This window comes from Trachurus trachurus (assembly GCF_905171665.1).
Source record: "Trachurus trachurus genome assembly, chromosome: 15".
Lineage (NCBI taxonomy): Eukaryota > Metazoa > Chordata > Actinopteri > Carangiformes > Carangidae > Trachurus > Trachurus trachurus.
Genome location: NC_139906.1, coordinates 3,325,001 through 3,350,000, shown reverse-complemented (window position 1 = coordinate 3,350,000; position 25,000 = coordinate 3,325,001). Strand labels below are relative to the sequence as shown.

Genomic DNA, 25,000 nt, shown 5'->3' with positions numbered 1-25,000 from the left:
CTGATCTTTCTGACATCAAATCGAAAAATAAAAGTGATCTATATGATCTATCTGTCGTGTGTTGGTGTGAAACAAGTGTGTGTGTGTGTGTGTGCAGGAACTGTTTTAACATGATTAAAAATTACCTCTGCCTCTTCTATTTCATGCACCCCCCCCACCCACCCACCCACCCTTTCTCACCTGTGGTTATCCCCGACACAGCACTTCTGATGCTGAGGAAAAGAGGGAGAGAGAAAGAGAGGAAGAGATGGAGGGATAAGAGAAAGGGCAAGAGCTACAGAGGGAATCGCACATGGAGAGACGGAGTGACACAAGGGACATCACAGAGGGAGGGGGGGGGGGCTGTTTGTTTGGGCTGCTGCTTCTGTTTGGCACTTACTGGATTGGGTGTAATCCTCCTTTAGAGAGCTGACAGAAAAACAGATGGAAACACTTTGAGGCAGATTGTGTGTGTGTGTCTGAGTCACTGTGTGAGGCCGGTCTTTGTTCCTGGACGGAGCTCGATTTCCCCTTTATAACTCTACACATTGGTAACACAGTGGTTGTGTTGTATGAAGCTGTTGTTGTTGTTGTTGTTGTTGCTGCAGCTCAGGACTGTTTCAGCTCAGGACAGCAGGTTGATGATGTCATGAAGGAGATCGTTGGTAACAGGGAAGTCATTAGTCGTCTGTCATTGAGCTGTTTGTTAGAGTTAAGTGTTTCTAAAGTGCAGCGCCACAAGAAACACAAGATAAGTGCAATAAAACTGATGTCTGAAGGCTGAAAGTCTGCCTGGAGGAACTGAAGTCGTACATGTAGTATATCTATTTATAGTTGGGTCATTATTATCAGATATAGCCTACAAATAGTTTGAGCAACTATAATGTCAATTTAAAAAATGTAGGCTAATTTAATTGAGACGACCACAGTCAGCAGAAAGTTGGTGAAGGAAGGAAGTGTGAATTTTGAATTTTGAAAAGTTTTTCTTACTTGAAATGGTGTTATAATAATGTTAATATATTTATCATGTGACTTACCTGTGTAGGCTATGTCAGAGTCCCCATGATGGAGCAGCAGCAGCAGTTGTCATGACAACAAAGGAAAGGAAATACAGTCTGAGTGAAGCTCTGGAGCCGTGGGCCGATAGCCGACCGTCACCAACACCGGGAGCCTCCAGTGTTATGTTGTTATGCCGTTGTGGTGAACTGGGAAGACGGTGTTAGCGGCGGATGCTAACCGCTACCGCTAGCCGAAGTTAGCATCGAGCTAGCTCACCACAACGGTCCTCATACTTGTTACCAGTGTCGGTGACGGTCGGGAATTGGTCCGCGGCTCCAGCGCTTCACTCAGACTGTAGGCCTATTTCTTTTTCTTTGTTGTCCTGACTGCTGCTGCTGCTGAGAGAGAGACGTGCTAGCACTCATTAGCATCAGAGACAGCTAGTGCAGCTAGCAGCCCTGAGCCTCCTACTCTGCTGTACGTAGCTTCACCTGAGCTCCGTCATTGGCTGGAGAGAAAACACTGACTCTCTCGCCATAGATAGATGCTCTCGCTCTCCACCCAGAAACATCCACGTGTACAACAAAACAAAGCAAAAGACCAAAATACAGGCAGGGGGATGGGGGGCTGGAGAGACACAGCCCCCACCACACAGGACTAGAAGTCCATAGGTGATGATTAACTCATTGAGTGCCGCGCTCCTTTCCAAAGTTTTAGTCAAGTGTGCCGGCAATTTAGACCATTTTGACGATTTTTGTAGAGCCACAGTGTATTCTATGTTATTGCCACCAACACATACTGTAGCTCATTTGAAAGGTGAAACTTTATGCTTCAAATGGCCACAAACCGTTTGTTTCTACGAGCCTCTGTTCCTGAGAAAACTCAAGCTAAACATGGCTGGGTTTCACCAAAATCCCTCCTTTTTTTCTAGAAAAGGAGATAGAGCGTCTTTTATGAAAGGTGCGCTGTTTGTGTCTGTCGCTCTTCTGACACTCGCATTTCTGGATCAAAGGGCTCGTGTAAGATAAATATATACAACAAATGTTGTTCTATTCACAAAACCACCATCGGGGGCGGGGGGGGCGCCACTAAACAACAATAACACAGACGCACCGTGCCGTGTCACAGCCTCTCGCCGCAGAATGTGATGGTCTCTCGGCCACAGCAGGTCCCTGTTCGGCTCCGAGCTGCTGGATCCTCGCGGGTGAGAGCATCTTGTTTTTGGCACTCAACGCATGGGAACGAAAAACGAGAAATTATGTGGTTGGCACTCAATGAGTTAAGACAGATTTCATTTATATAAGTCTAGTGTTTATTTTTGGGCGCAACCTTTTAAGAATGGTACACAGTTACAAAATCTTCCAGGGTACAGTATGTAAACTGATGTGCACAACTGTAAATGCTCCTAAGCCTGGTTTTCTGTTTGAGTCCCTGTCAAGCTGGTAAAAGTACCTGAGAAACAGCTGAATCAGATTCACATGCTGAGTTCCTGGATGCTGGTGTTTGGTCCCGGTGTGTTCAGTCAGTCAGCTGCTCTGATGTCAGTTCACGGTTTTTTCTTTTCCATCCTGTCAAGAAAAACATGGGAACAACAAGGTGAGAGCCTCGAGGGGACGAGGGGACGAGGGACCAGCGAACAAAACAAAACGCCTCGGCTCAAAGTGACACCTGTCAATCAGGACGGAAAAATGTTCAGAGAAGCTTTAGTTTTATATTTAAAAGAAACATGAACCCACAGAGAACAGAGAGTCGTTTTTATCAGATGGAAACAGAAAAAGATTCACATCGATCGGCCATGTTGTTGTCTGAGGAGGAGGAGGAAGAGGAGGAGGAGGAAGAGGAGGAGGGAGAGGAAGAGGAGGGGGGACAGGTGACGTGTTGTGACTTGTTGTGAGGTGAGATGGGACCAAATTAGTCACATTTGTCGACAAAATAGATGTGAGCCACACTCTGTGGTGAGAAAAAAGTAATCGCAGCTTATTTCCTCCTGAGTTTCTCCTCCAGATGGTCTCGGTGGAAACGGTCAAGTGTGTGTCTGTGTGTGTCTGTGTGTGTCTGTGTGTGTCTGTGTGTGTGTCGGTGAGATGGATTTCTGCCGCGCTGAAGTCGTGATTGACCAATCATGGCTGGATTTAAAGAGTAAATCTGACCATTTGGAGCCCAAATCTCTCGAGAGAGGGCTCATTGTCGACCAATCAGGATTATTGATGTTTCATTGGCCCTCTCCGACCAATCAGAAACTTCATCTGCTCTGTTTTATTGCTGGATTTGCTGGAGATCACGGACCAATCACAAGAGGATACACACACACACACACACACACACACACACACACACACACACACTGCAACAGCCAGGGTTTCTAATCGGTCTGGTTTTGCCAGAGAGTCGAGTCCTGCTGCGTTTCTCTGATCTATATTTTGCCTTTTTTTTTTTTTTTTTAATCCTTCCTTCCTTCCTTCTTTCTCTTCGTCCTTCCTTCCTTCCTTCCTTCCTTCCTTCCTTCCTTCCTTCCTTCCTTCCTTCCTTCCTTCCTTCCTTCCTTCCTTCCTTCCTTCCTTCCATCTTTCCCTTTGTCCTTCCTTCCTTCCTTCCTTCTTTCTTTCTATTCGTCCTTCCTTCCTTCTTTCTCTTCGTCCTTCCTTCCTTCCTTCCTTCCTTCCTTCCTTCCTTCCTTCCTTCCTTCCTTCCTTCCTTCTTTCTCTTCGTCCTTCCTTCCTTCCTTCCATCTTTCCCTTTGTCCTTAATTCCTTCCTTCCTTCCATCCTTCCTTCCTTCCTTCCATCCTTCCTTCCTTCCTTCCTTCCTTCCTTCCATCTTTCTCTTTGTCCTTCCTTCCTTCCTTCCTTCCTTCCTTCCTTCCTTCCTTCCTTCCTTCCTTCCTTCCATCTTTCTCTTTGTCCTTCCTTCTTTCCTTCCTTCCTTCCTTCTTTCTCTTCATCCTTCCTTCCTTCCTTCCTTCCTTCCTTCCTTCCTTCCATCCTTCCTTCCTTCTTTCTCTTCGTCCTTCCTTCCTTCCTTCTTTCTTTCTCTTCGTCCTTCCTTCCTTCCTTCTTTCTTTCTCTTCGTCCTTCCTTCCTTCTTTCTCTTCATCCTTCCTTCCTTCCTTCCTTCTTTCTCTTCATCCTTCCTTCCTTCTTTCTCTAAAACATTATTTTTAGGTGTAATTTATTTATCCAGTTATTTTCAGACACAACCAGACCACAGGACGCTCGGTGAAGCTCCCAGGCCTCCGATGCACCTGCTCCTTTAAACATCTCCCTTCCTTCTTCCTGCCAAACCTTCACCTCCAACTCGCTGCTGCTTCTCACTGAGCTGCCATCACTATGCACCAGATGGTTGGTTATATAAAGAAAAGAAGAGAAAAAACAGTTTGGAAAAGGACAGGTGCATTCAAAAAATAAAATAAAAATATCTGGCAGGTGATTGGAGGAGCCATCAGTATGTAAGGATTCAGATTCTTACTCCATCCTACCTGACCATCTTAAAGGGATAGCTCAACATTTTGGCAAATTGGCCCATTGCCATAATCCCTATAGTCATAGCAGTAGGTTCGTTACCTTTAATTGTCGGTGCAAGCTGTTTTTAGAACGGCGGAGCAGAGCCGTGAGCTGCTCAGAGCTACGCTACGGAGGCTCATTATGGGATTTCTTGGTTTCCCTCATCAAACTCATCAAATACACAATCCAACAACTCCACAACGCTCTGGTGGACAAGTTGTGACCTGCACATTCACCACGCTATGAGATAATAACACAACGTTACCACACAGAGTTGTTTTAGAGGGAAATTCATGCAAAACCGCTGATGTGCGTTCCTGTCAGGGACCGTTTTCAGTATTTTGCCTCGAAAAGAAAAGGAAGCCCGTGGGCTCGTGAGTCTGGTTGCATCTGGTCCGAGCTTCAACACCTACAATTTGGACCTGGTTGTGTTTTATTTTTCAGGCTTGAGAATTGTAGCAGGAATGAAGCAGCTTAGAAAGTGCTCAAACAGGCGATCATGGGCTTTGAGAGGTTTTGTACATTCAAAAGAACTTGCATAGAAAATAGAAACAGACCCGGCTTCTGATTGAGACTCGGCTTTTATTTGAGAAATACTCCCAGTTTTCTTGTCCTCGGAGGCCACCGTCACCTTGCAGACGTGAGGGCAAAGTGAATCTGAACGCTAGATGTCACAGTTTTCCCCACATTTTACACACTGGACCTTTAAAAAAGCTGTAGTGTTTTGATATTTAACTTCAAAATTGCTACTGAACAGACCACTGCTAGTCTGCTAAATGCAACTCCACCTACACAACTTCCTGTGAGGACTTTCACAATTAAATCAGAGTGGAAACAGAATTAAAATGTTTATGGATGACGATGCTTCAGAACCAAAACAATGGTCAGATCATCTTTTTACCAGATCGTCCACCATTCATCCATCCCTTTTTTCCTTCGACACAATTTGATGATGTGTTCTGAAATCGCACCACATTTGTCCATTTGCACACGGTGTTTGAGTGTTGAGCCCTCAGGGCCACCGTACTGAGCAGATACAGTGTGCGTATGTAGAATAAGTAGAAATAAATGGAGCAAAATAAAAAAAATGTGAAATCAGTAACCAGTGGGTCAGAGGTCAGAGGTCGTTGATATATTATATGCGGATAAACGATCCAAACAAGTGACGATGGCAATAAAAACAAGAGGATGGTGGGAGCAGCAGCAGCAGAAGAGCGAGAGAGGAGAAGAGGAGGATGATTAAAGGAGGGGAAGGCAGGAATGTGGGCCAGCAGGGTGTGATAATCTGTCTCTCTGCCACGAGTCCCACATGGGGGAGAGAGAGAGATTAAGGAGATGTATGATGTATTCTGACCCATATTCACACACACAGTGATGTTTTGTGACCCACATACAACCTCAGTGAAACACACATCCTAATTTAATAGCACTGATACTGGAGTGAGTGAGTGTGTGTTACATCAAGACTGAATGCACTTCACTAAATACATAAACACTGTAACATGACTGATTAACCTTCATAGTGGATTATGTTACAGCACAAAACTGTCGTCTTTGGTCATTTTAGTGTCTCTTTGTGTTAAATTTTAATCGGTTTGTCTCTTTAAGGTTATTTATCAGCTGTTTACGGCCGTTACACTGCAAAAACTCAAAATCTTTCCAAGAATATTTGTCTTATTTCTTGTCAAAATGTCTCATTTCTAGTCAGAACTAATCTCTTTTCACTTAAAATAAGAATCCTCACCTAAAAATGAACTTGTTTTTAGATCATTTTCATTTGTTTCAAACAAATTTTCTCTTGAAATAAGTAGGAAAATCTGCCAGTGGAAGCAGGTTTTTTGTGCTTGTAATAAGAAAGAAAAACTTGATCCACTATTGTTTTTTTTACTTATTTGAAGTGAAAATCTGCTTGAAAGAAGTAAAAACTGTCTAAAAACAAGCTGCTTTTTAATGTGATGAGTCTTATTTTCAGTATAATGAGATTAGTTTTGACTAGAAATAAGACAAATATTCTTGGTAAGATATTGAATTTTTGCAGTGTAGTGGTTGTGATTCATCCATTTACGACATTGAGATGGTTTTACATCCGTTTGTACTCACTGTCGTCTCCGTCGGTTTCCTTTTACAGTTGTTTTTCATCCATTTAGTGTCTCATTGTGATTGTTGTTCATCTCTTTTCATTATGTTCTCTCTGTGGTTTGGCTTGTTATTCAATTAGAGTCGGTTTGTGATGGTTTTTCATCCGTTTGTTGTCGTTTTGTGTCTCTGCGGTTTGTTTTTCACCCGTTTGCGATTTATCTTTACAGTTGTTTTTCATCCATTTAGTGGTCGTTTTGTGTCTCTTTGTGATTGATGTTCATCTGTTTACATTGTTTTCTCTCTTTGCGGTTGGCTTGTTATTCATTTAGAGTTGGTTTGTGATGGTTTTTCATCCATTTGTTGTTGTTTTGCGTGTGGTTTTCATCCATTGTTGGTCCCTTTGTGACTCTTTGTCTGCTCTCAGTCAAGCACTGTGTGTGTTGTGGATTAAAGGCATAGTTCAACATTTTGGCAAATTGGCCCATTGCCATAATAATCCCTATAGTCATAGCAGTAGGTTTGTTACCTTTAATTGTCGGTGCAAGCTGTTTTTAGAACGGCGGAGCAGAGCCGTGAGCTGCTCAGAGCTACGCTACAGAGGCTCATGCATGGGATTTTTTGGTTTCCCTCATCAAACTCATCAAATACACAATCCAACAACTCCACAACGCTCTGGTGGACAAGTTGTGAGCTGCACATTCACCACGCTATGAGATAATAACACAACGTTACCAGACAGAGTTGTTTTAGAGGGAAATTCATGAGACTGCTTGATGAAAAACTGTCCCTGAAGGCAACGTGCATCAGCGGTTTTGCATGAATTTCCCTCTAAAACAACTCTGTCTGGTAACGTTGTGTTATTATCTCATAGCGTGGTGAATGTGCAGGTCACAACTTGTCCACCAGAGCGTTGTGGAGTTGTTGGATTGTGTATTTGATGAGTTTGATGAGGGAAACCAAGAAATCCCATGAGCCTCCGTAGCGTAGCTCTGAGCAGCTCACGGCTCTGCTCCGCCGTTCTAAAAATAGCTTGCACCGACAATTAGAGCTAACGAACCTACTGCTATGACTATAGGGATTATGGCAATGGGCCTATTTGCCAAAATGCTGAACTATCACTTTAATCCACAACACACACACACACACAGTCCTTGAGCCGGAGTCAGCAGAAGCTCCTGGCTGCTCTCGTCCTTCATCGTCCTGTAGTTCGCGCCGCTGCACCTGTCAATCATCCTGATGTCCTGTCAACCTTGAAGCTGCATCAACACCGAGCGTGAAGCTTCCTCACAGAAAAGAAAACCAAAAAAAACAACAGACAGTGAACACATCAGCGTTTGGTGGAGACGAGTAGGTGAAGAATGAGGCTTTATTTACCAGGTGGTGAGAAAGAAAGAGAGACACATGATGATGTTACACAACTCACAGCGCGTCACTGAGAAGCTCCGCCCCCTCTGAGGTCACACTGTGATGATGACTCACCTGACTTGTCCCAACATCGTTCCTAAGTGCGTTTCCTGCTCACTCTGTTTTAGGACTGTCCATCACACATGTGGGTGCACAAAGAGGCCAGGTGCATTCACTATTTAAACAAAGTGGGGGGCCGGAAAATGTCAACTATAATAATAGAAATAAACTTTATTCACATCGCACACAGTTACAAAGGTGCATGCACAGATACCAGTGACAAACGAAACAACCAAATAAAAGTAAAACACTTATCTTCTTCCTTTAAACGTACAAAAAACACAGTATAAAATCCTGACAAAAATAACATAAAATATAAAACTAACTAATTTGTTAATGAGCTCTAACTGATCTAAAACTGCAGAGGAAGAAGAATCCAGTATAAATGTGGACGACTACAAACTTTATTTAACTTCTGCTGCCTGTGAAAAAGAAAGAAAGATTGAGCTCATTTATATAAGATATAACTGATCAATTTTCGTTTTTACTGTCCAATGATTCACTATAATGGGAAGAAAAATGCTCCAAATGCTGCACAATGAAGTTTATTTTACGTTGTACAGCACAATTTATAAACACTACACCAAAGTATTCTAGTAAATTCAAGCCCTGCAGCGCCTTTAAGATCTTAAGATTCACAAAGATAACACTGTTATTTTTAGAATTATATTATAATTTATCCAATTTTTTTTTTCCTTTCTCATCTCATCTCTCATCTCACTCTCAGTATAATACGTCTGTTCATTTGTATACAACAGTGGAAGCACAATATGAACTCGAACCCCTGCCACCCTGTCAAGCCCTTATTTCCCATACATACATTGTCACACTTATACATTATTAGGGCCACGGGCAATCGCACCGGGCACTGGTCCCAACAGCTATGAAATAGCTGCAGGGACCAGTGCCCGGGCAAATCATATATCAAAACGTGCGTCCTGATCGGGATCGGTGTGCTATTACTTTTCTCAACAGTGTACGAATTTTTCGCGACATAAGTCGCGAAAAACTGCACAAAATTTTGCATAGAAGTCAATGGGACGGGCGGGAAAAAAAGAGCGAAAAAGACCAATCATTGGAGTTTAACAAACGTCTACTGCTCAGGCATACTTTCACCTAGAGACTCCATTTAAACTTTAAACAGTAGACACAAGTCTTGTGTATTGGTGTATTACTCCACGTTTTGATAGGTCATATAGTTTTTGATCAATCCCTGTTCAATGACCATGATCATTTTTGGAGAAATTATGAGATTATAATGGTTGTGTATTGCACGGAATGTTCGTGTCAGAGCACGTGACATCATCGGTTAGAGTGGGAGAGATGCCAGAAAAACTCCAGATTTTTTCTCTTTCCACACTTGGCCCGGCCACAATTTACACTCTACACACATAATTTTTTCAGAATTTGTAAGACAAACTTGTTATCTCTCATATAATGTGCTCAAAATATCAGAGAGACTTACAGAATGTAAACTCGGAGCCTCTAAGTGCGGCCACGTCTGTCTCTGCTCCTCATTGACTCCAATACAAATATTTTCTGAGAGAAGCAGAACGGCCTGATGTTTTAAAACTGCCATCCTCTCCAAAATATTTACTGTAGAAACACCAAATCGTACCAAAATTTTCAGTAAGTCCTTAGAGCAATGTGATCTGTGTTTTGTTCTGATAGGAGTTACCGTTTTCTCACGCTAAGCCTAAATGTGAGACCGGTGCAGAGGCAGAAAATCGCTCTTTTTATCCACGTTTCTGTCTGTCTCAGCCTGCGGGGGCCCCTATCGCCGTGGTAACCTCTGTGATCCTCAGGCCAGAGCTCGTTAACTTCATAAACAATCCACCTGGCGCTCGTTTAAATGTTTATAAACAGAGACACAGCTAAATCAGACTGACACAGGATGCAGCTCATAGTCACACACACACACAGAGACTCTAGAACCAGCTTCATGTGATTACAGTTACACACACACACACACACACACACACACACACACACACACACACACACACACACACACACACACACACACACACACACACACACACACACACACACACACACACACATGTGGTTACAGCTCCTCCATACCAGTGCTTATAGAAAGATGATCATGTGTCTGTGTGATCAGCTCTGTCTTGACCTTAAAGCAGAAGTAAGCGATCCGGTCGTTTTGGCTAATGCTGCGTTCCAGGCAGGCTTTTGAAATCGTAAATTACAGCTTCAAGTCACAACTTACGACTTTGTAGCGTTCCAGGCAACCCACTCGTGTTTTCCCGACCTGTTTTACCTGTGAAAGTCACTATAACGGCCACTCGTAACTTCCGACCCGTGAACTCGTACCAGATCGAACTGGTACGAGTTCACGGGTCGGAAAAACACGAGTCTACGAGTTTCCTTGAACGCACCATAACAGTCCTCGTCCCTACGTCACCACATTCACATGCACACACAGCCCTGCATGCCGTTCTCTCTCCTCATTGGATAAAAACTGTAGGATACGATAAATGTTTTCTCCTCGGCTCAGAGCAGAGCAGAGGGACTGACAGACCCGTGATTCAGACCAAACACTCTATGTAAGTGATTGCTGTCGGAAGATATAACTATTTAAGACTTATATTAACACAAATATATCACTTACTTCTGCTTTAAGATCGTGGGTTTGATTCCCATGTTGACAGAGATGGCAAAACCGGCAGTAGCCCCGTGGGCCTTTCAAAATTTCCAGAGAGGAAATTTTCTAGTTTTACTTTACTGTATTTGTCTATTTGGGTGGGACAGTGCACATTAATGAACATATAAAAACATGTAAATGTGCCGGATTATAGCAGCAATGCTAATTTCCATCCGGAAATGTATATATGACTACACCAAGGTAAAGAATATATATTGTCCAATTCTTTTTCATTTAATTTTACATTTTTAAGCTTTCAAGTTCGGGTTTCGTCACTAATTTCATACCTGCTTTATTGACAGTCACAGAAAAACATTAACACTTTATTCAGAGTCTGTCTGAGCGCAGATGAAGAGCTCATACCAGGAGGAAGAATTCAAACCTCCTCCTCCTCTGACACAGTCCAACCTAATACTGGGTTTTAAAGGGACAACGAGGAGTTTTGGAAAGCGAAGTGTTTTCACACTACATTTACCATGAGCCTCCGCGCGCACGGTGAAATTCTTGGACCTGCGCAAGATGGATGTCTTGCCAAGAATGTTTTCATTCATCAAGAATTTAAGTCAGAGGTTCGAAGACGACCAGATACCGTCGTAGTTCCGACCATAAACGGCGATTCGGTGGCGTTATTATCATGACTCGCCGGGCAGTGTCTGCGAAACCGAAAGTAAGGAAACGCTGGTCGGCTCGCCCAGCGTTTCTGACATTAAAGGAGTATTATCGCAAATCCAAATCCTTAATTCGGCCACTAGATGGAGCCAGGCGGAGCTTATCAGATATAAACAAGTGGGCAGCTGTCAGAGAGAGAGAGAGCAGCCTCGTTTAGTCCTCCCCCTCCCCCCTCCTCCCTCCTCCCCCCTCCTCCTCCCTCACCATACTGAATGAACGTGCAATCGCGGGAAAAAGAAAACTCGCTAGTGGAAGCGGCAGCTCTACGTCGCGCACAACAACAACAACAACAGCAACTGCAACTTCCTCCTCCTTAATAACGCTGAGAGGACAGCTGAAGAAAGACACAGGGACGTGGAGACAAAGTGTTCTACCAGCGATTCAGTGACTGTGAGCACCCTAACACTGCTACATTACTTACTGTTGCATATTTGTCCGGTTCGGAGGTCGGATTTGCGAGTTCCGAGTGCATTTTAACGCAGCAAGCGCCGGGCCGGCTTGGATCATAACAAAGACAAATGCTGCATTTGCCCCACGGACACTATACTGTTGGCAATTTTTTTTGTACATTTAGTTATGGCTCCCCCCAACCCATCTTTTGCATATTTCATCTTATTTTATGCTATTACTGCTGTATTTGCGATAATGCTCCTTTAATTAAAATAACAAAATAATGAGACAAAACGATATATTTATCGAAAATGGAGCCATTAACAAGTGTGGGTAGCGGAGATTCATCCACATTAACGTGAAACTTTTTTATAACCAAATAGAAACTCCTCGTTGTCCCTTTAACTCGTTTAACTTGTTCTCCTCCTCCTCCTCGTCCTTTTCTCTGCTTCAGTGCTAATTCAACATGATTGTTTAATGGCCGATGTCCTCCCTCCCTCCCTCCGACAACAACAACAAAGGCCTCCTCCATCCGTTCAATACAACAACAGGAAGAAGGATCAGAGAGAGAGTGAGTGAAGGAAGCAATAAAAAACAAAGGGAGGAGGAAAAAGAAAAAGAAAGAGAGAGGAGAGGAGAGGAGAGGAGAGGAGAGGAGAGGAGAGGAGGATGTAGCAGCAGTGACAGAGTCGTTCTCTCCCTCTGTCCTCTGACCGGTCTGGACCAAGGTCGAGGCTTTTCCAGAACACTGCACATGTGAGGAGACGACATCTGTCACTTCGTGTCGCGGCCGCGGTGACATAGAGACACTTTTCCTGGAAGTCGCTCTGCTCTGCTCTGCTCCGCTCTGCCCACGGACTCTTCAGGGACCCACGAGTCACCGACACATGTTCACTTCCTGTTGTTGTTTTTTTTAAAGGTAACTCAACTCAACTCACCAGAGAAAAGAAACACTGAGCTTAACCCTCCTGTTGTCCATCTGTTTCCTTCCTTCCTTTCTCCCTTCCTTCTTTCCACAATCCTTTTTCCCTTCCTTCCTTCTTTCCTTCGTCCATCCTTCTGCTTCCTTCCTTGACCTAATCTGTTCCTTCCCTCCATTTTTCTTTCCTTCCTTTTCCCCTTCCTTCAGTCCTTACTTTTTGACCCATTTGACCCAATCTGTTTCCTTCCTCCATCTGTCTTACCTTCCTTTTTCCCTTTCTTCTTTCCTCCCATCTCTCCCTTCGTCCTTCCTTCCTTCCTTCCTTCCTTCCTTCCTTCCTTCCTTCCTTCCTTCCTTCCTTCCTTCCCTTTGTCCATCCTTCTGCTTCCTTCCTTCCTTCCTTTTTTCCCTTCGTCCTTCCTTCCGTTCTTTCCCTTCGTCCTTCCTTCCTTCCTTCCTTCTTTCCCTTTGCCCTTCCTTCCTTCCTTCCTTCTTTCCCTTTGCCCTTCCTTCCTTCCTTCCTTCTTTCCCTTTGCCCTTCCTTCCTTCCTTCCTTCTTTCCTTCTTTCCCTTCGTCCTTCCTGCCTGCCTTCCTTCCTTCCTTCTTTCCCTTTGCCCTTCCTTCCTTCCTTCCTTCCTTTTTTCCCTTCGTCCTTCCTGCCTGCCTTCCTTCCTTCCTTCCTTCTTTCCCTGTCCTTCCTTCTTTCCTTCTTTCCCTTTGTCCTTCCTTCCTTCCTGTTTTCCCTTCGTCCTTCCTGCCTTCCTTCCTTCCTTCCTTCCTTCCTTCCTTCCTTCCTTCCTTCCTTCCTTCGTCCTTCCTTCCTTCCTTCTTTCCCTTTGTCCTTCCTTCCATCCTTCCATCCTTCCTTCCTTCCTTCCTTCCTAACAACAGGAGGGTTAAAATCGGTCTTTATTTCACCACCGATGCTCTGGTTGTTTCCTTCACCCCGTGCAGCATCCGTGTCCGACAGAAACGGTCGGTCGTGTTTCTCTTGAGTCTTTCTGAAAGGGATATTTTTAGCTCGCTCACGTGTCGTGTGAAAAGGAGGAACAACAGAATTGTTTCTGCAAAGCGGTGGAATATCTCTTCTGTCCCGAGAGGCTGCGAGACTGGAGGTCGTCCCACTGCCTCTAAAATAAAAATAAAAAAATGATAAAAACCCAAAAAACAATGAAGGAGAAAAATTAGAAAATTAGAATTACTTTATTTAATCCCCGAGGGGAAATTTAAAATGTCACAGAGCAGCAGCAAGACAATACAGACAACACAGATCACAAACACTGAGTAAAAATACATGAAGACATAAAAACACATAACACAGAATAAAAAAGAAATAAATATATGAATAAGAGATGCATGTAGGTTAAAAGTTAAGAAGTTAAAGAAGTGCTGGGTCCAGGATGCTTATGACTGGTGACTGCATTCATTAATCAGATTGAGGAGTTGTACAGAAAGAGTATCTTCAATTAGTAGTTGAAATAAAAGTGAAACACTCTCTCCTCCTGGGACGTCCTCACATCACATCATCGTCTCCTACAACCATCCCAAAATAATCTGAGATGCATAACTCCCCTCCTCCTCTATGAGATCTAATGTTAAACCAGTCAGTCATGTGATGAGAGCGACCAGCTGAGAGGTTAATTAGCGCCTGTGCTAGTTGATGCAAATCCAGCTCAGGTCGTTGTTCTGCCGTGAAAAACAGTCGTGACTCCCCAGAGTTAAAGAGGAACTCTTCTTTATTTGTCCCTTTTTAAAGGGATAGTTCAACATGTTGGCAAATTGTCCCATCACCATAATCCCTATAGTCATAGCAGTAGGTTCGTTACCTTTAATTGACGGGGCAAGCTATTTTTAGAACGGCAGAGCAGAGCCGTGAGCTGCTCAGAGCTACGCTACGGAGGCTCATTATGGGATTTCTTGGTTTCCCTCATCAAACTCATCAAATACACAATCCAACAACTCCACAACGCTCTGGTGGACAAGTTGTGACCTGCACATTCACCACGCTATGAGATAATAACACAACGGAGTTGTTTTAGAGGGAAATTCATGCAAAACCACTGATGCGCGTTGCCTTCAGGGACAGTTTTTCATCAAGCAGTCTCTGTATTTCCCTCTAAAACAACTCCGTCTCAATCTCATTTATTAAACAATGACTCCAAAGCTCCTTAATTAAGGTTAACATGTAGCATAGTTAGCTAAAAATCCTGCATAGTTCCTCTTTAAATGATAATTTTGTATGTTTTGAGCTGAACAGAGCGACTACACAGTGCTCCGAGTGGCGAAAACCGAGTGGAAAAAGGGTTCGTAAGACCTGAGCCTTGTTTAAATAATCCTGCATCAGCATCTGTAACGAGATCGTGACGTGTAGCGGCACTTGGTGGATGGAGCCGTTGGCCAACAACAACAGCAACAGAAGGTGATGCTGAGAAGGAAACAAGTCGCCAGGTGCCAATAAGAAAAAAGGTGTCGCTGCAGGAACACGACTGTTGTGAAATGTGTGCAAACTGTAATGATCCTGATGTGTTACCGTCCCGCTGAGCAGCAGCTGCTTTCACAGACAGAAAGTGCAGAGCGTCGGCTTTTATTACTTAAACCAAGTCAAGTTTCAGAGCAACGAGCCGACGACGCATGACAAAATATAAGGAAATATACTCTCACATCAACAATTTCCTGGCTGTAACATACAGACACTACAGGTGAATAGGGTAAAAAAAGGACACACTAAAAACAGTTGGGTTAAAAATTAACCCAATTTTAACCCAACTGCTGGTTCAAATAAGGACGAACCCCTTTTTTGGGTTATTTTAACCCAATGGGTTGGGTTAATCTTTTTGACCCAACTTTTGGGTTGAATATTCAACCCAAGAGTTGGGTTATGCTAACTACAACGTTGGGTTATTTTTAACCCAACTATTAGGTCGTGTATAAAGCACTTGCTTGACCCAATAATTGGGTTAAAAATAACCAATGTTGTAGTGCGCGGACAACATTTTTCAAATGGACCAGCCGGTTAAGTCACAGAATTACCCAACCCAACCCAACAAATGGGTTACTCACTGAAAAAATAACCCAATTACTTGGGTTAAATTCATAGCCCTATAACCCTGAAAATGGGTTACACTCTGGAAAAACAACCCAAAAATTGAACTCAACACCAATAACTCAGAATTTGGGTTACAGAGATAACCCCACATTTGTTTGTGTGTAAATAACAGATATCACCATGAAACTTCCCAAGTTTATCACTTACATTAAGACAAATATTTTTTGTATTACAAGTTTTGTCAAATTGTATGTTTAAATATGTAAATAAGGCGATATCTGATGAAATATGCGCTAATTTGCATACATTTCCAGAACCGAAATCTGAACAATGGATAAAGCTGCTTTCAAAGTTCTTGTTTTATTTTGTTGACATGTTAGAGTCAGAAGTTTTTACAGAGGAGGATTTTGGATTTTATCTCTTTTTATCACTCTGTAAATGAGAAAATACTGTCACCAGCCCTAAAAAAATCCAATTTCGCCCTGTTTTTAGGAATAAAACATTGTATAAAACCAAAGGAGAAGAAATGTGTATCGCCGGTGCTGTTAAAATATTTCAAAACCATAATTTACCCTCTGTTTTGTTGGATATGAGTGCATGTGTGCGTGTGTTGTTGTTTTTCGGCTGCACGCTGCGGTGGAGACGTTTTCAATATCACTTAGGCTGATGGGTTTAAAAATCCAGCTGTGTGTTTAATGCATCCTAATGAGCAGCGCCGCTCTAACCGCATTGATACCGATTGTTTCTGTGTAACTGGTTTAATTAGCCTCAGGTCTCTGATGTGATGAATGTTGTCCATTAACAAATTAGTTGTTTTAGGGTGTGTGTGTGTGTGTGTGTCTATGTGTGTGTGTTTTCACCTGCATGATGCTGCGTCACGTTTTCGCTTTTTGTTCCTTATTTTTTATCTATGAGTTGGTCACTGATATAGATGTGATGTATAAGAGAGGGCACATTTATTTATTTATTAGTTTATTTATCTATTTATTAATTAATTTATCTATTTATTTATTGCATGGGAAGTTGTCGTCATGGCAACAGCGACTCTTCTCTCGCGGGATGATCCATACCACGCCGACAGTAGCTTATTGGCAGCAGATTTTTCTACAACAACAACAAACAGACAGTGAATGAGAGTGAGCACAGAAAGGTTACTGAAGTTCAGGATATAATCAGATCGGCCCACACACACACACACACACACACACACACACACATACACACACACACACACACACACACACACACGCACACACACACACACACACACACACTCTCTGCCTTGTAAGGTCAGATGCAGCAGCTCAGAAACACAGATGCTTTAATGGCAGATTATTTATATTTTTCAGATTTCAGGCGACCTCGTACATCTGCTCCCTCTTTATAAAGTGGACTACATTTATAAATATGTATATTTTTATTATTTTATTTTATTTTATTCCTGTCACACACACACACACACACAGCTCAGTGCTTGAATCAACATGTACTGTAATATGTAGGAGTTAATCTTCTACATGCTGGTCATATAGTACAGTAATTGCAGTGCGGTTTATACAGTAAATTGCATTTATAGTAAATTGGACAAGGTATTTAAAGCAGAAGTAAGCAGAATGTTTGTGTTAATATAAGTCTAAAATAGTTCTATCTTCCGACAGCAATCACTTATATAGAGTGTTTGGTCTGAAACACGGGTCTGTCAGTCACTCTGCTCTGCTCTGAGCCGAGGAGAAAACTTTCCTTGTATCCTACAACCTTTATCCAATGAGGAGAGAGAACGGCATAAAGGGGCGGTCCTCTCTGTGTGTGCAGCCAAGGGATGCGCGTGAATGTGGGGACGTAGGGACGAGGGCGGGGACTGCTAACTCCATCGGCTGACAGGAAGTTAGCCAAAACGTATATGTACTTATGTCGCCCACTTATGTATTTGTAACGACTTGTAACAACTCATTCTAAGGAACCAGAAAACTTTCATTTGTATGCGGCTGTGATTCCACTTCAGTGAAATACGTACACTATATTACCAAAAGTATTTGCTCACCCATTCAAATGATCAGAATCAGGTGTCCTAATCACTTGGCCTGGCCCCAGGTGTATAAATTCCCTTAGTTCCAGTGAAAGGAACTTTGAATGCTTCAGGTTACCAAAACATTTTGGACGATTCCATGCTCCCAACCTTGTGGGAACAGTTTGGAGCGGGCCCCTTCCTCTTCCAACATGGCTGTGCACCAGTGCACAAAGCAAGGTCCGTAAAGACGTGGATGACAGAGTCTGGTGTGGATGAACTTGACTGGCCTGCACAGAGTCCTGACCTGAACCCGATAGAACACCTTTGGGATGAATTAGAGCGGAGACTGAGAGCCAGGCCTTCTCGACCAACATCAGTGTGTGACCTCACCAATGCGCTTTTGGAAGAATGGTCAAAAATTCCTATAAACACTCTCCTCAACCTTGTGGACAGTCTTCCCAGAAGAGTTGAAGCTGTAATAGCTGCAAAAGGTGGACCGACATCATATTGAATTCTATGAGTTAGGAATGGGATGGCACTTCAGTTCATAGAATGAGTAAAGGCAGGTGAGCGAATACTTTTGGTAATATAGTGTATTTATGAAAGACAGATTTGATTTTTGCTAATAAAAAAAAACAAATACGTTACACACTGGGGCTTTAAAGAAGAAAACACTTCACTGTACATTACGTCTCTCTTGGTCCAAGTGGAGTTTGTTGTCGTCCTCTATCGAACAGACCTCTCTTTGACCCGTCGTCGTCCGTGGTCGTCCGGGCAGCCGAGCCAACCAACCGGAGTTATGGTATGTTTCATATTGAAGAGGCCGAGGTCGTAACTCATAGCGACAGGCTGTCAGATCGGATCGCGGCGGCGGCTTGATGCTGCTCTATAATGTATGCAGCTAATGTACAAAGCGATGCAGCGGACGCAGCACCAGTCGATATCACAGCCTCTTTACCTTTATAGCTTCTGACACCCAAAACTAAAGGACGGCCATGACTCCTCAACCTGGACTGACACACACACACACACACACACACACACACACACACACACACACACACACACTATACATATACCGGTATATATACAGTATATAGGCCTACATGACCTATTCGTTCATCATTAACACAACTTTACCTTTACCAGTAGCCTATTTATCTACTTTCCTGTTGTATTTTTCTTTCTTCAACCTCCTTTAATAATAAACTGCTGCTTCAGTTAACTACATTTTATCTTACAGCTTCCTGAATAACATTATAACTTTATTAAAGCTGTTTGCAGAGCGCCAACTTTTTTTAAAAATCGATTCATTTTTCATTAATGAGGAGATTTCTGGCTTTGGCAACAGGAAACAGTCCTGACGCAGCAGCTCAGCGAGTTGATCAGCCTGCGTCAAAACAGACTTCAGACCTCACTTTATGTATAACCATGACTTTAAAGGGATAGTATCATTTTTTTTAAATGGGGTTGTATGATCTACAAATAGCCCCTAAGTACTTTAATTGCAGTAGAAGACTCTCTACACTCCTCCCGTTAACAACGCCAGCCCATAATACAACATACAGTGTTGTGAACGGACCCAAAGAAACAGCCTATTTTCGTGGCCTAAAAGAGGTTTTACCTGAAAAAAAAAGTACACAGTTCCATTGTTCACTATAATATAATTTTTCCCAGCCCTTCAAAGTGCAGGAAAAACCAACTCAGGTATCCCTCCGCCCAGGGTTAGCGCCCGCTGATCAGCAGTTGGTTAGGTCCAAATAAAAACTGTGTTTTTCCTGCACTTTGAGGGGCTGGAAAAAATTATATTATAGTGAACAATGGAACTGTGTATTTTTTTTCAGGTAAAACCTCTTTTAGGCCGCGAAAATAGGCCGTTTCTTTGGGTCCATTCACAACACTGTATGTTGTAAATCTCTGGGCAGGGCTATTATGGGCTGGCGTTGCTAACGGGAGGAGTGCAGAGAGTCTTCTACTGCAATTAAAGTACTTAGGGGCTATTTGTAGATCATACAACCCCACTTTAAAAAAAATTATACTATCCCTTTAAAGTTTATTAATGCTGCTTTAAACTCTGTGTTTATTACCATGTAACAGTTCTTAGAGGGAAATCTGAAGGGATTATTAGACAGGTGGGATCTTGAACTGGGCTGATCAGAGGATAAATGTTGTGTTATGTTTTATTTTGACACAAACAAGCGGTTAAAACCACGCCCACTTAGGAAAAGTTGGCATCTGGGATTTTTTTCTCCTTTTATTATCAGTCCTGTTCTGGATTTTTTTTAAACCAGCAGGAAACACCGGTTGCATCTGTTTATTATTCATTTATTCAGTTAAAACAAACTTATTATTCAACAAATTATAAATCCTGCTTCACATTATGTTACCTACTTGCAAATTAAAATATAATTAACCCTTTAAAATAAAGTTTAGCTGAGTGAGGATATTTTAAATCAAAGCAAATTAAAACGAATGTTCCTCTTTAAACTGAAATATGTCAATGAACTAAACATCAGTATAAATGTTAAAGTCGTTACTCGGTCTGAATAATATAAATATTAATAACAACATGTTTCCAGATGAAGTTTGTGGCCTATTTGGAAGTAATCCCACCAGCACTGTGTGTATGTGTGTGTTTATATATGTGTGTGTGTGTGTGTGTCCTGCCGTTGGAAATTATGTGAATTTATATCTATATAATTATAGATTTCCCCCCGGAGAGAACGAGAGAAGATGGAGTTTATGAGAAAGAGACGAGAAGCGAAATGAAGAGAAAATCATGTTAGACGAAAGAAAGAGAGAGAGAGCAGACAAAGAAGTGTGTGTGTGTGTGTGATAGAAAGAAAGAGAGAGAGAGAGTGAGAGAGATGAGACGTCCGCTGGGAATCGTTCGGGGTGAAAGAACATTTTCCTCTTCTCGGGAATCTGTGTGAAACCAGATTATGTTGGACAACAGAATTACAGAGGCTGACGTGGAAGAGAAGGAGAGAAGAGAAGAGAAGAGAAGAGAAGGGAAGAGAAGAGAAGAAGAGAAGAGAAGAGAAGAGAAGAGAAGGAGAGACAGAAGAGAAGAGAAGAGAAGAGAAGAGAAGAGAAGAGAAGAGAAGAGAAGAGAAGAGAAGGGAAGAGAAGAGAAGAAGAGAAGAGAAGAGAAGAGAAGAGAAGGAGAGACAGAGGAAGAGAGAAGAGAAGAGAAGAGAAGAGAAGAGAAGAGAAGAGAAGAGAAGAGAAGAGAGAAATGAAAAAGATATTGTGAGTGTAAATCACTCCGAGGCTTCACACTCGATCAGAGAGAGGAGGCGGTGTGAGGGTCAGCGGTGACGTCATCGATGACGTCGCTGCATTAAACTGTGTGAATGATCAAATCATAACAAGCAGGTGTTGAGCTGCGTGTCTCGGACATGTTTTTGGGATTTGTGTGTTAAAGGGACAGTTCAACTTCTAGGCAAATTGGCCTAGAATCGCTATAGTCATAGCAGTAGGTTCGTTACCTTTAATTGTCGGTGCAAGCTATTTTTAGAACGGCGGAGCAGAGCCGTGAGCTGCTCAGAGCTACGCTACGGAGGCTCATTATGGGATTTCTTCTTGGTTTCCCTCATCAAACTCATCAAATACACAATCCAACAACTCCACAACGCTCTGGTGGACAAGTTGTGACCTGCACATTCACCACGCTATGAGATAATAACACAACGTTACCACACAGAGTTGTTTTAGAGGTAATTAGTTAGTAATTGCAGAGACTGCTGGATGAAAAACTGTCCCTGAAGGCAACGCGCATCAGCGGTTTTGCATGAATTTCCCTCTACAACAACTCTGTCTGGTAACGTTGTGTTATTATCTCATAGCGTGGTGAATGTGCAGGTCACAACTTGTCCACCAGAGCGTTGTGGAGTTGTTGGATTGTGTATTTGATGAATAACGTAGCTCTGAGCAGCTCACGGCTCTGCTCCGCCGTTCTAAAAATAGCTTGCACCGACAATTAAAGGTAACGAACCTACAGCTATGACTATAGGGATTATGGCAATGGGCCAATTTGCCAAAAAGTTGAACTATCCCTTTAAAGTTTAGAAAAGTGAATGCGAGTATCCTCCCCTGATGGAGACAGACAGAAGAGACATTAAACAGAGGAGAGGAACAGGATCGCTCTGTAATCTAATGACGGAGCGTGTGTGTGTGTGTGTGTGTGTGTGTGTGTTTAGACTCTAGCTCTAATTATCTGTCACACACTGAAATGGAATAAGTCCTCAGGGAGAGAGAGAGAGAGAGAGAGAGAGGAGAGGAGTGAGACGTGTGCAGGGTGAAACAGCAGTTACGTAACATAGATAGATAGATAGATAGATAGATAGATAGATAGATAGATAGATAGATAGATAGAATAGTACCATTTGTATATATTATAGTATTGTTATAAATTACATTTTATTTTGCAGGATGACTCCAGGAAGTTCTGGGAAAGATGGATAATTTAAACACCTTTAATATCTTTTTTTCCCTAAATTGTCTTATTTCTCATTGGATGCACTGCACAGTATATCAATTTAATTTTCCTCATTGATCCTAATATGATGCTATGTGCTCTGACCCATGACATTCACTGTTTTTGAGTTTCATAGAAGCAACCCAGTTAAAAACACAACAATACAGCACTTCGTTCAGGGAAGTCTTGTGTTTCTTCAATGTTTAACATATTATAACATGAAGAAAAACACCAGACTCAGATTTATTCCATACCTCGATTATGGTGGAGTAAGACAGAATCACACTGAAAACAAAAAGACATAATACAAATATTAAAAATATTATTTAAAAAAACACAGTGTATGTTAAAAACAGACACTTTTCTATATCTTTGTGTCTGATATTATTTATTTTTATAATGCAACTTTATGCACAGACGACACACATGCAGAAAAGAGCTACTTGACTCTGACAGGACCTACAAACACAAATATCACAGGTCTTCAATCAATAATAGAAATCAGTTGTTGTTCACTGCAAAAACTCAAATATCTTACCAAGAATACTTGTCTTATTTCTAGTCAAAATGTAATTTCTAGTCAAAACAAATCTCATTATACTTAAAATAAGACTCATCACATTAAAAGTAGCTTGTTTTTAGACACTTTTTACTTCTTTCAAGCAGATTTTCACTTGAAATAAGTAGAAAAATCTAAGAGTGGAGCAAGTTTTTCTTTCTTATTACAAGCACAAAAAACTTGCTTTCACTGGCCGATTTTTTTTACTTATTTCAAGAGAAAATTTGTTTGAAACAAGTGATAATTATCTAAAAACAATAAGATTTTTAGGTGATGAGTCTTGTTTAAGTAGAAAGAGATTAGTTTTGACTAGAAATGAGACATTTTGACAAGAAATAAGACAAATATTCTTGGAAAGATTTTGAGTTTTTGCAGTGTTGATGTTTGGAGAATTAAGTTGTTTATCAAGTTTTCTCTGGTTTCATTTTAGGAAAAGATGAAAATTCTTTACTTTTATTTTTGTATATGTGTTATATATGTATGATCTTTGGCGTTATGAACACTCAGCCCATAGTTACACACACTAACACACATTAACACACACACTCTGGTGTCTGTCCCTGCAGTGAGCTCCAACCAGAGCCATGGGGAGTACCCAGACTGCCGCAGTGAGAGGGAGTCGGGCGGGGAGGCGTCTCTCCTGGTGTCTCCGCTGGTGGTGGCCGGGATCGTTATAGGTCTGGTGCTCTTCCTCTCCTGCGTCACCATCATCGTCGGCAGCCTGCGCAAAGACAGTCGCCTCCGAAACCCGCACCTCCGAGCCAGCTACGGTCAGTGAACGCCTCCTTAATAAAACACACTTAGTAGAAGTCTGTTAGTTAACCACCGTGGTGTTGTGAGGTTCTTTTTCTTGGATTCATTTCCTTGGCCCAGTTTCATGGCCCGAGTCTGGCCCATATACATCTGGACCAGTTGGACACGTGTCGGACCAGAAGAACACGGCAAAAACTCAAAATCTTTCCTATTATTTCTTGTCAAAATGTCTAATTTCTAGTCAAAATTAATCTCTTTCCACTTAAAGGGATAGTTCACCCAAAATTCAAATTGCACTCATTATCTACTCACCCTCATGTGCACCAAGGGCTGGGAGAAGTTTCAGAGTCCTCCATGGCTTCTCTGAGTTACAGGGGGTCTCGGCGCAGCAGTGCATGTCCATATAACGGTTGCAAATACCAACTGTCTTCGTAACAAAAAGACACACCAGAAAACATCCAAATACCTCCATGCTGCTCGTATGTAATGTCCGTCCAATTTGGACGAACCAGGAAGAGAAGCTTCCGCTACAAACAAGACGGCTTCAATACAAGACGGACATTACATACGAGCAGCATGGAGGTATTTGGATGTTTTTTGGTGTGTCTTTTTGTTACAAAGACAGTTGGTATCCATTTGCAACCGTTATATGGACATGCACTGCTACGCCGAGACCCCCTGTAACTCAGAGAAGCCACGGAGGACTCTGAAACTTCTCCCAGCCCTTAGTCCACATGAGAGGGAGTAGATAATGAGTGCAATTTCAATTTTGAGTGAACTATCCCTTTAAAATAAGACTCATCACCTAAAATGTACTAATTTTTAGATCATTTTCACTTGTTTCAAACAAATTTTCACTTGAAATAAGTAGAAAAATCTGCCAGTAAAAGGAAGTTTTTTGTGCTTGTAATAAGAAAGAAAAGCTGGCTCCACTATCAGATTTCGCTACTTATTTCAAGTGAAAATTGGCTTGAAATACGGAAAAAGTGTCTAAAAACAAGCTACTTATTATGTGATGAGTCTTATTTTAGGTGGTATGAGATTTGTTTTGACTAGAAATGACATTTTGACTAGAAATAAGACAAATATTCTTGGTAAGATTTTGAGTTTTTGCAGTGAACTTACCACTAAATCTAAAAAGATTCATTATTAGCTATCAGAATTAACTTGTTTTTCAGTATGTTTTTTTCTTAACTAACAAATCTTGACTTAATTTGCAGCACTTTTTCTGTCTTTGTGATTGAGCACTCTGAGCCACTGTACCTTAATTTGCCTCTAAAGTCTTAAGCAGGCTCTCTGGAGGATTTAAATATTTAAAGGCCCCTACTAATATGAAACAAACGCCGCTGCCAGGACTTTAAATGGAAAAACAAATGACCTCATCTGGTTGAAGTCCTGTCGTTATCGAATTTCTTTCTTTTTATCAGTCTTCGTATGCGACGCTGAGTCAATTTTCTCTGGAAACAAATTACATATGAAAGAT

The 25,000-nt window shown here is 41.9% G+C and overlaps 1 protein-coding gene across 1 annotated transcript in view; it reads left to right on the top strand.

Moving 5' to 3' along the window:
- The window catches only part of bean1 (brain expressed, associated with NEDD4, 1), a gene marked incomplete at both ends in the record, with an annotated part of 47,962 nt that overhangs the window by 13,076 nt on the left and 9,886 nt on the right, over positions 1–25,000 (top strand). The window contains one exon of the mRNA XM_083988767.1: positions 23,331–23,534. Within this exon, the coding sequence (XP_083844893.1) occupies positions 23,331–23,534 (204 nt within the window). The remainder of the gene's footprint in view (positions 1–23,330; positions 23,535–25,000) is intronic.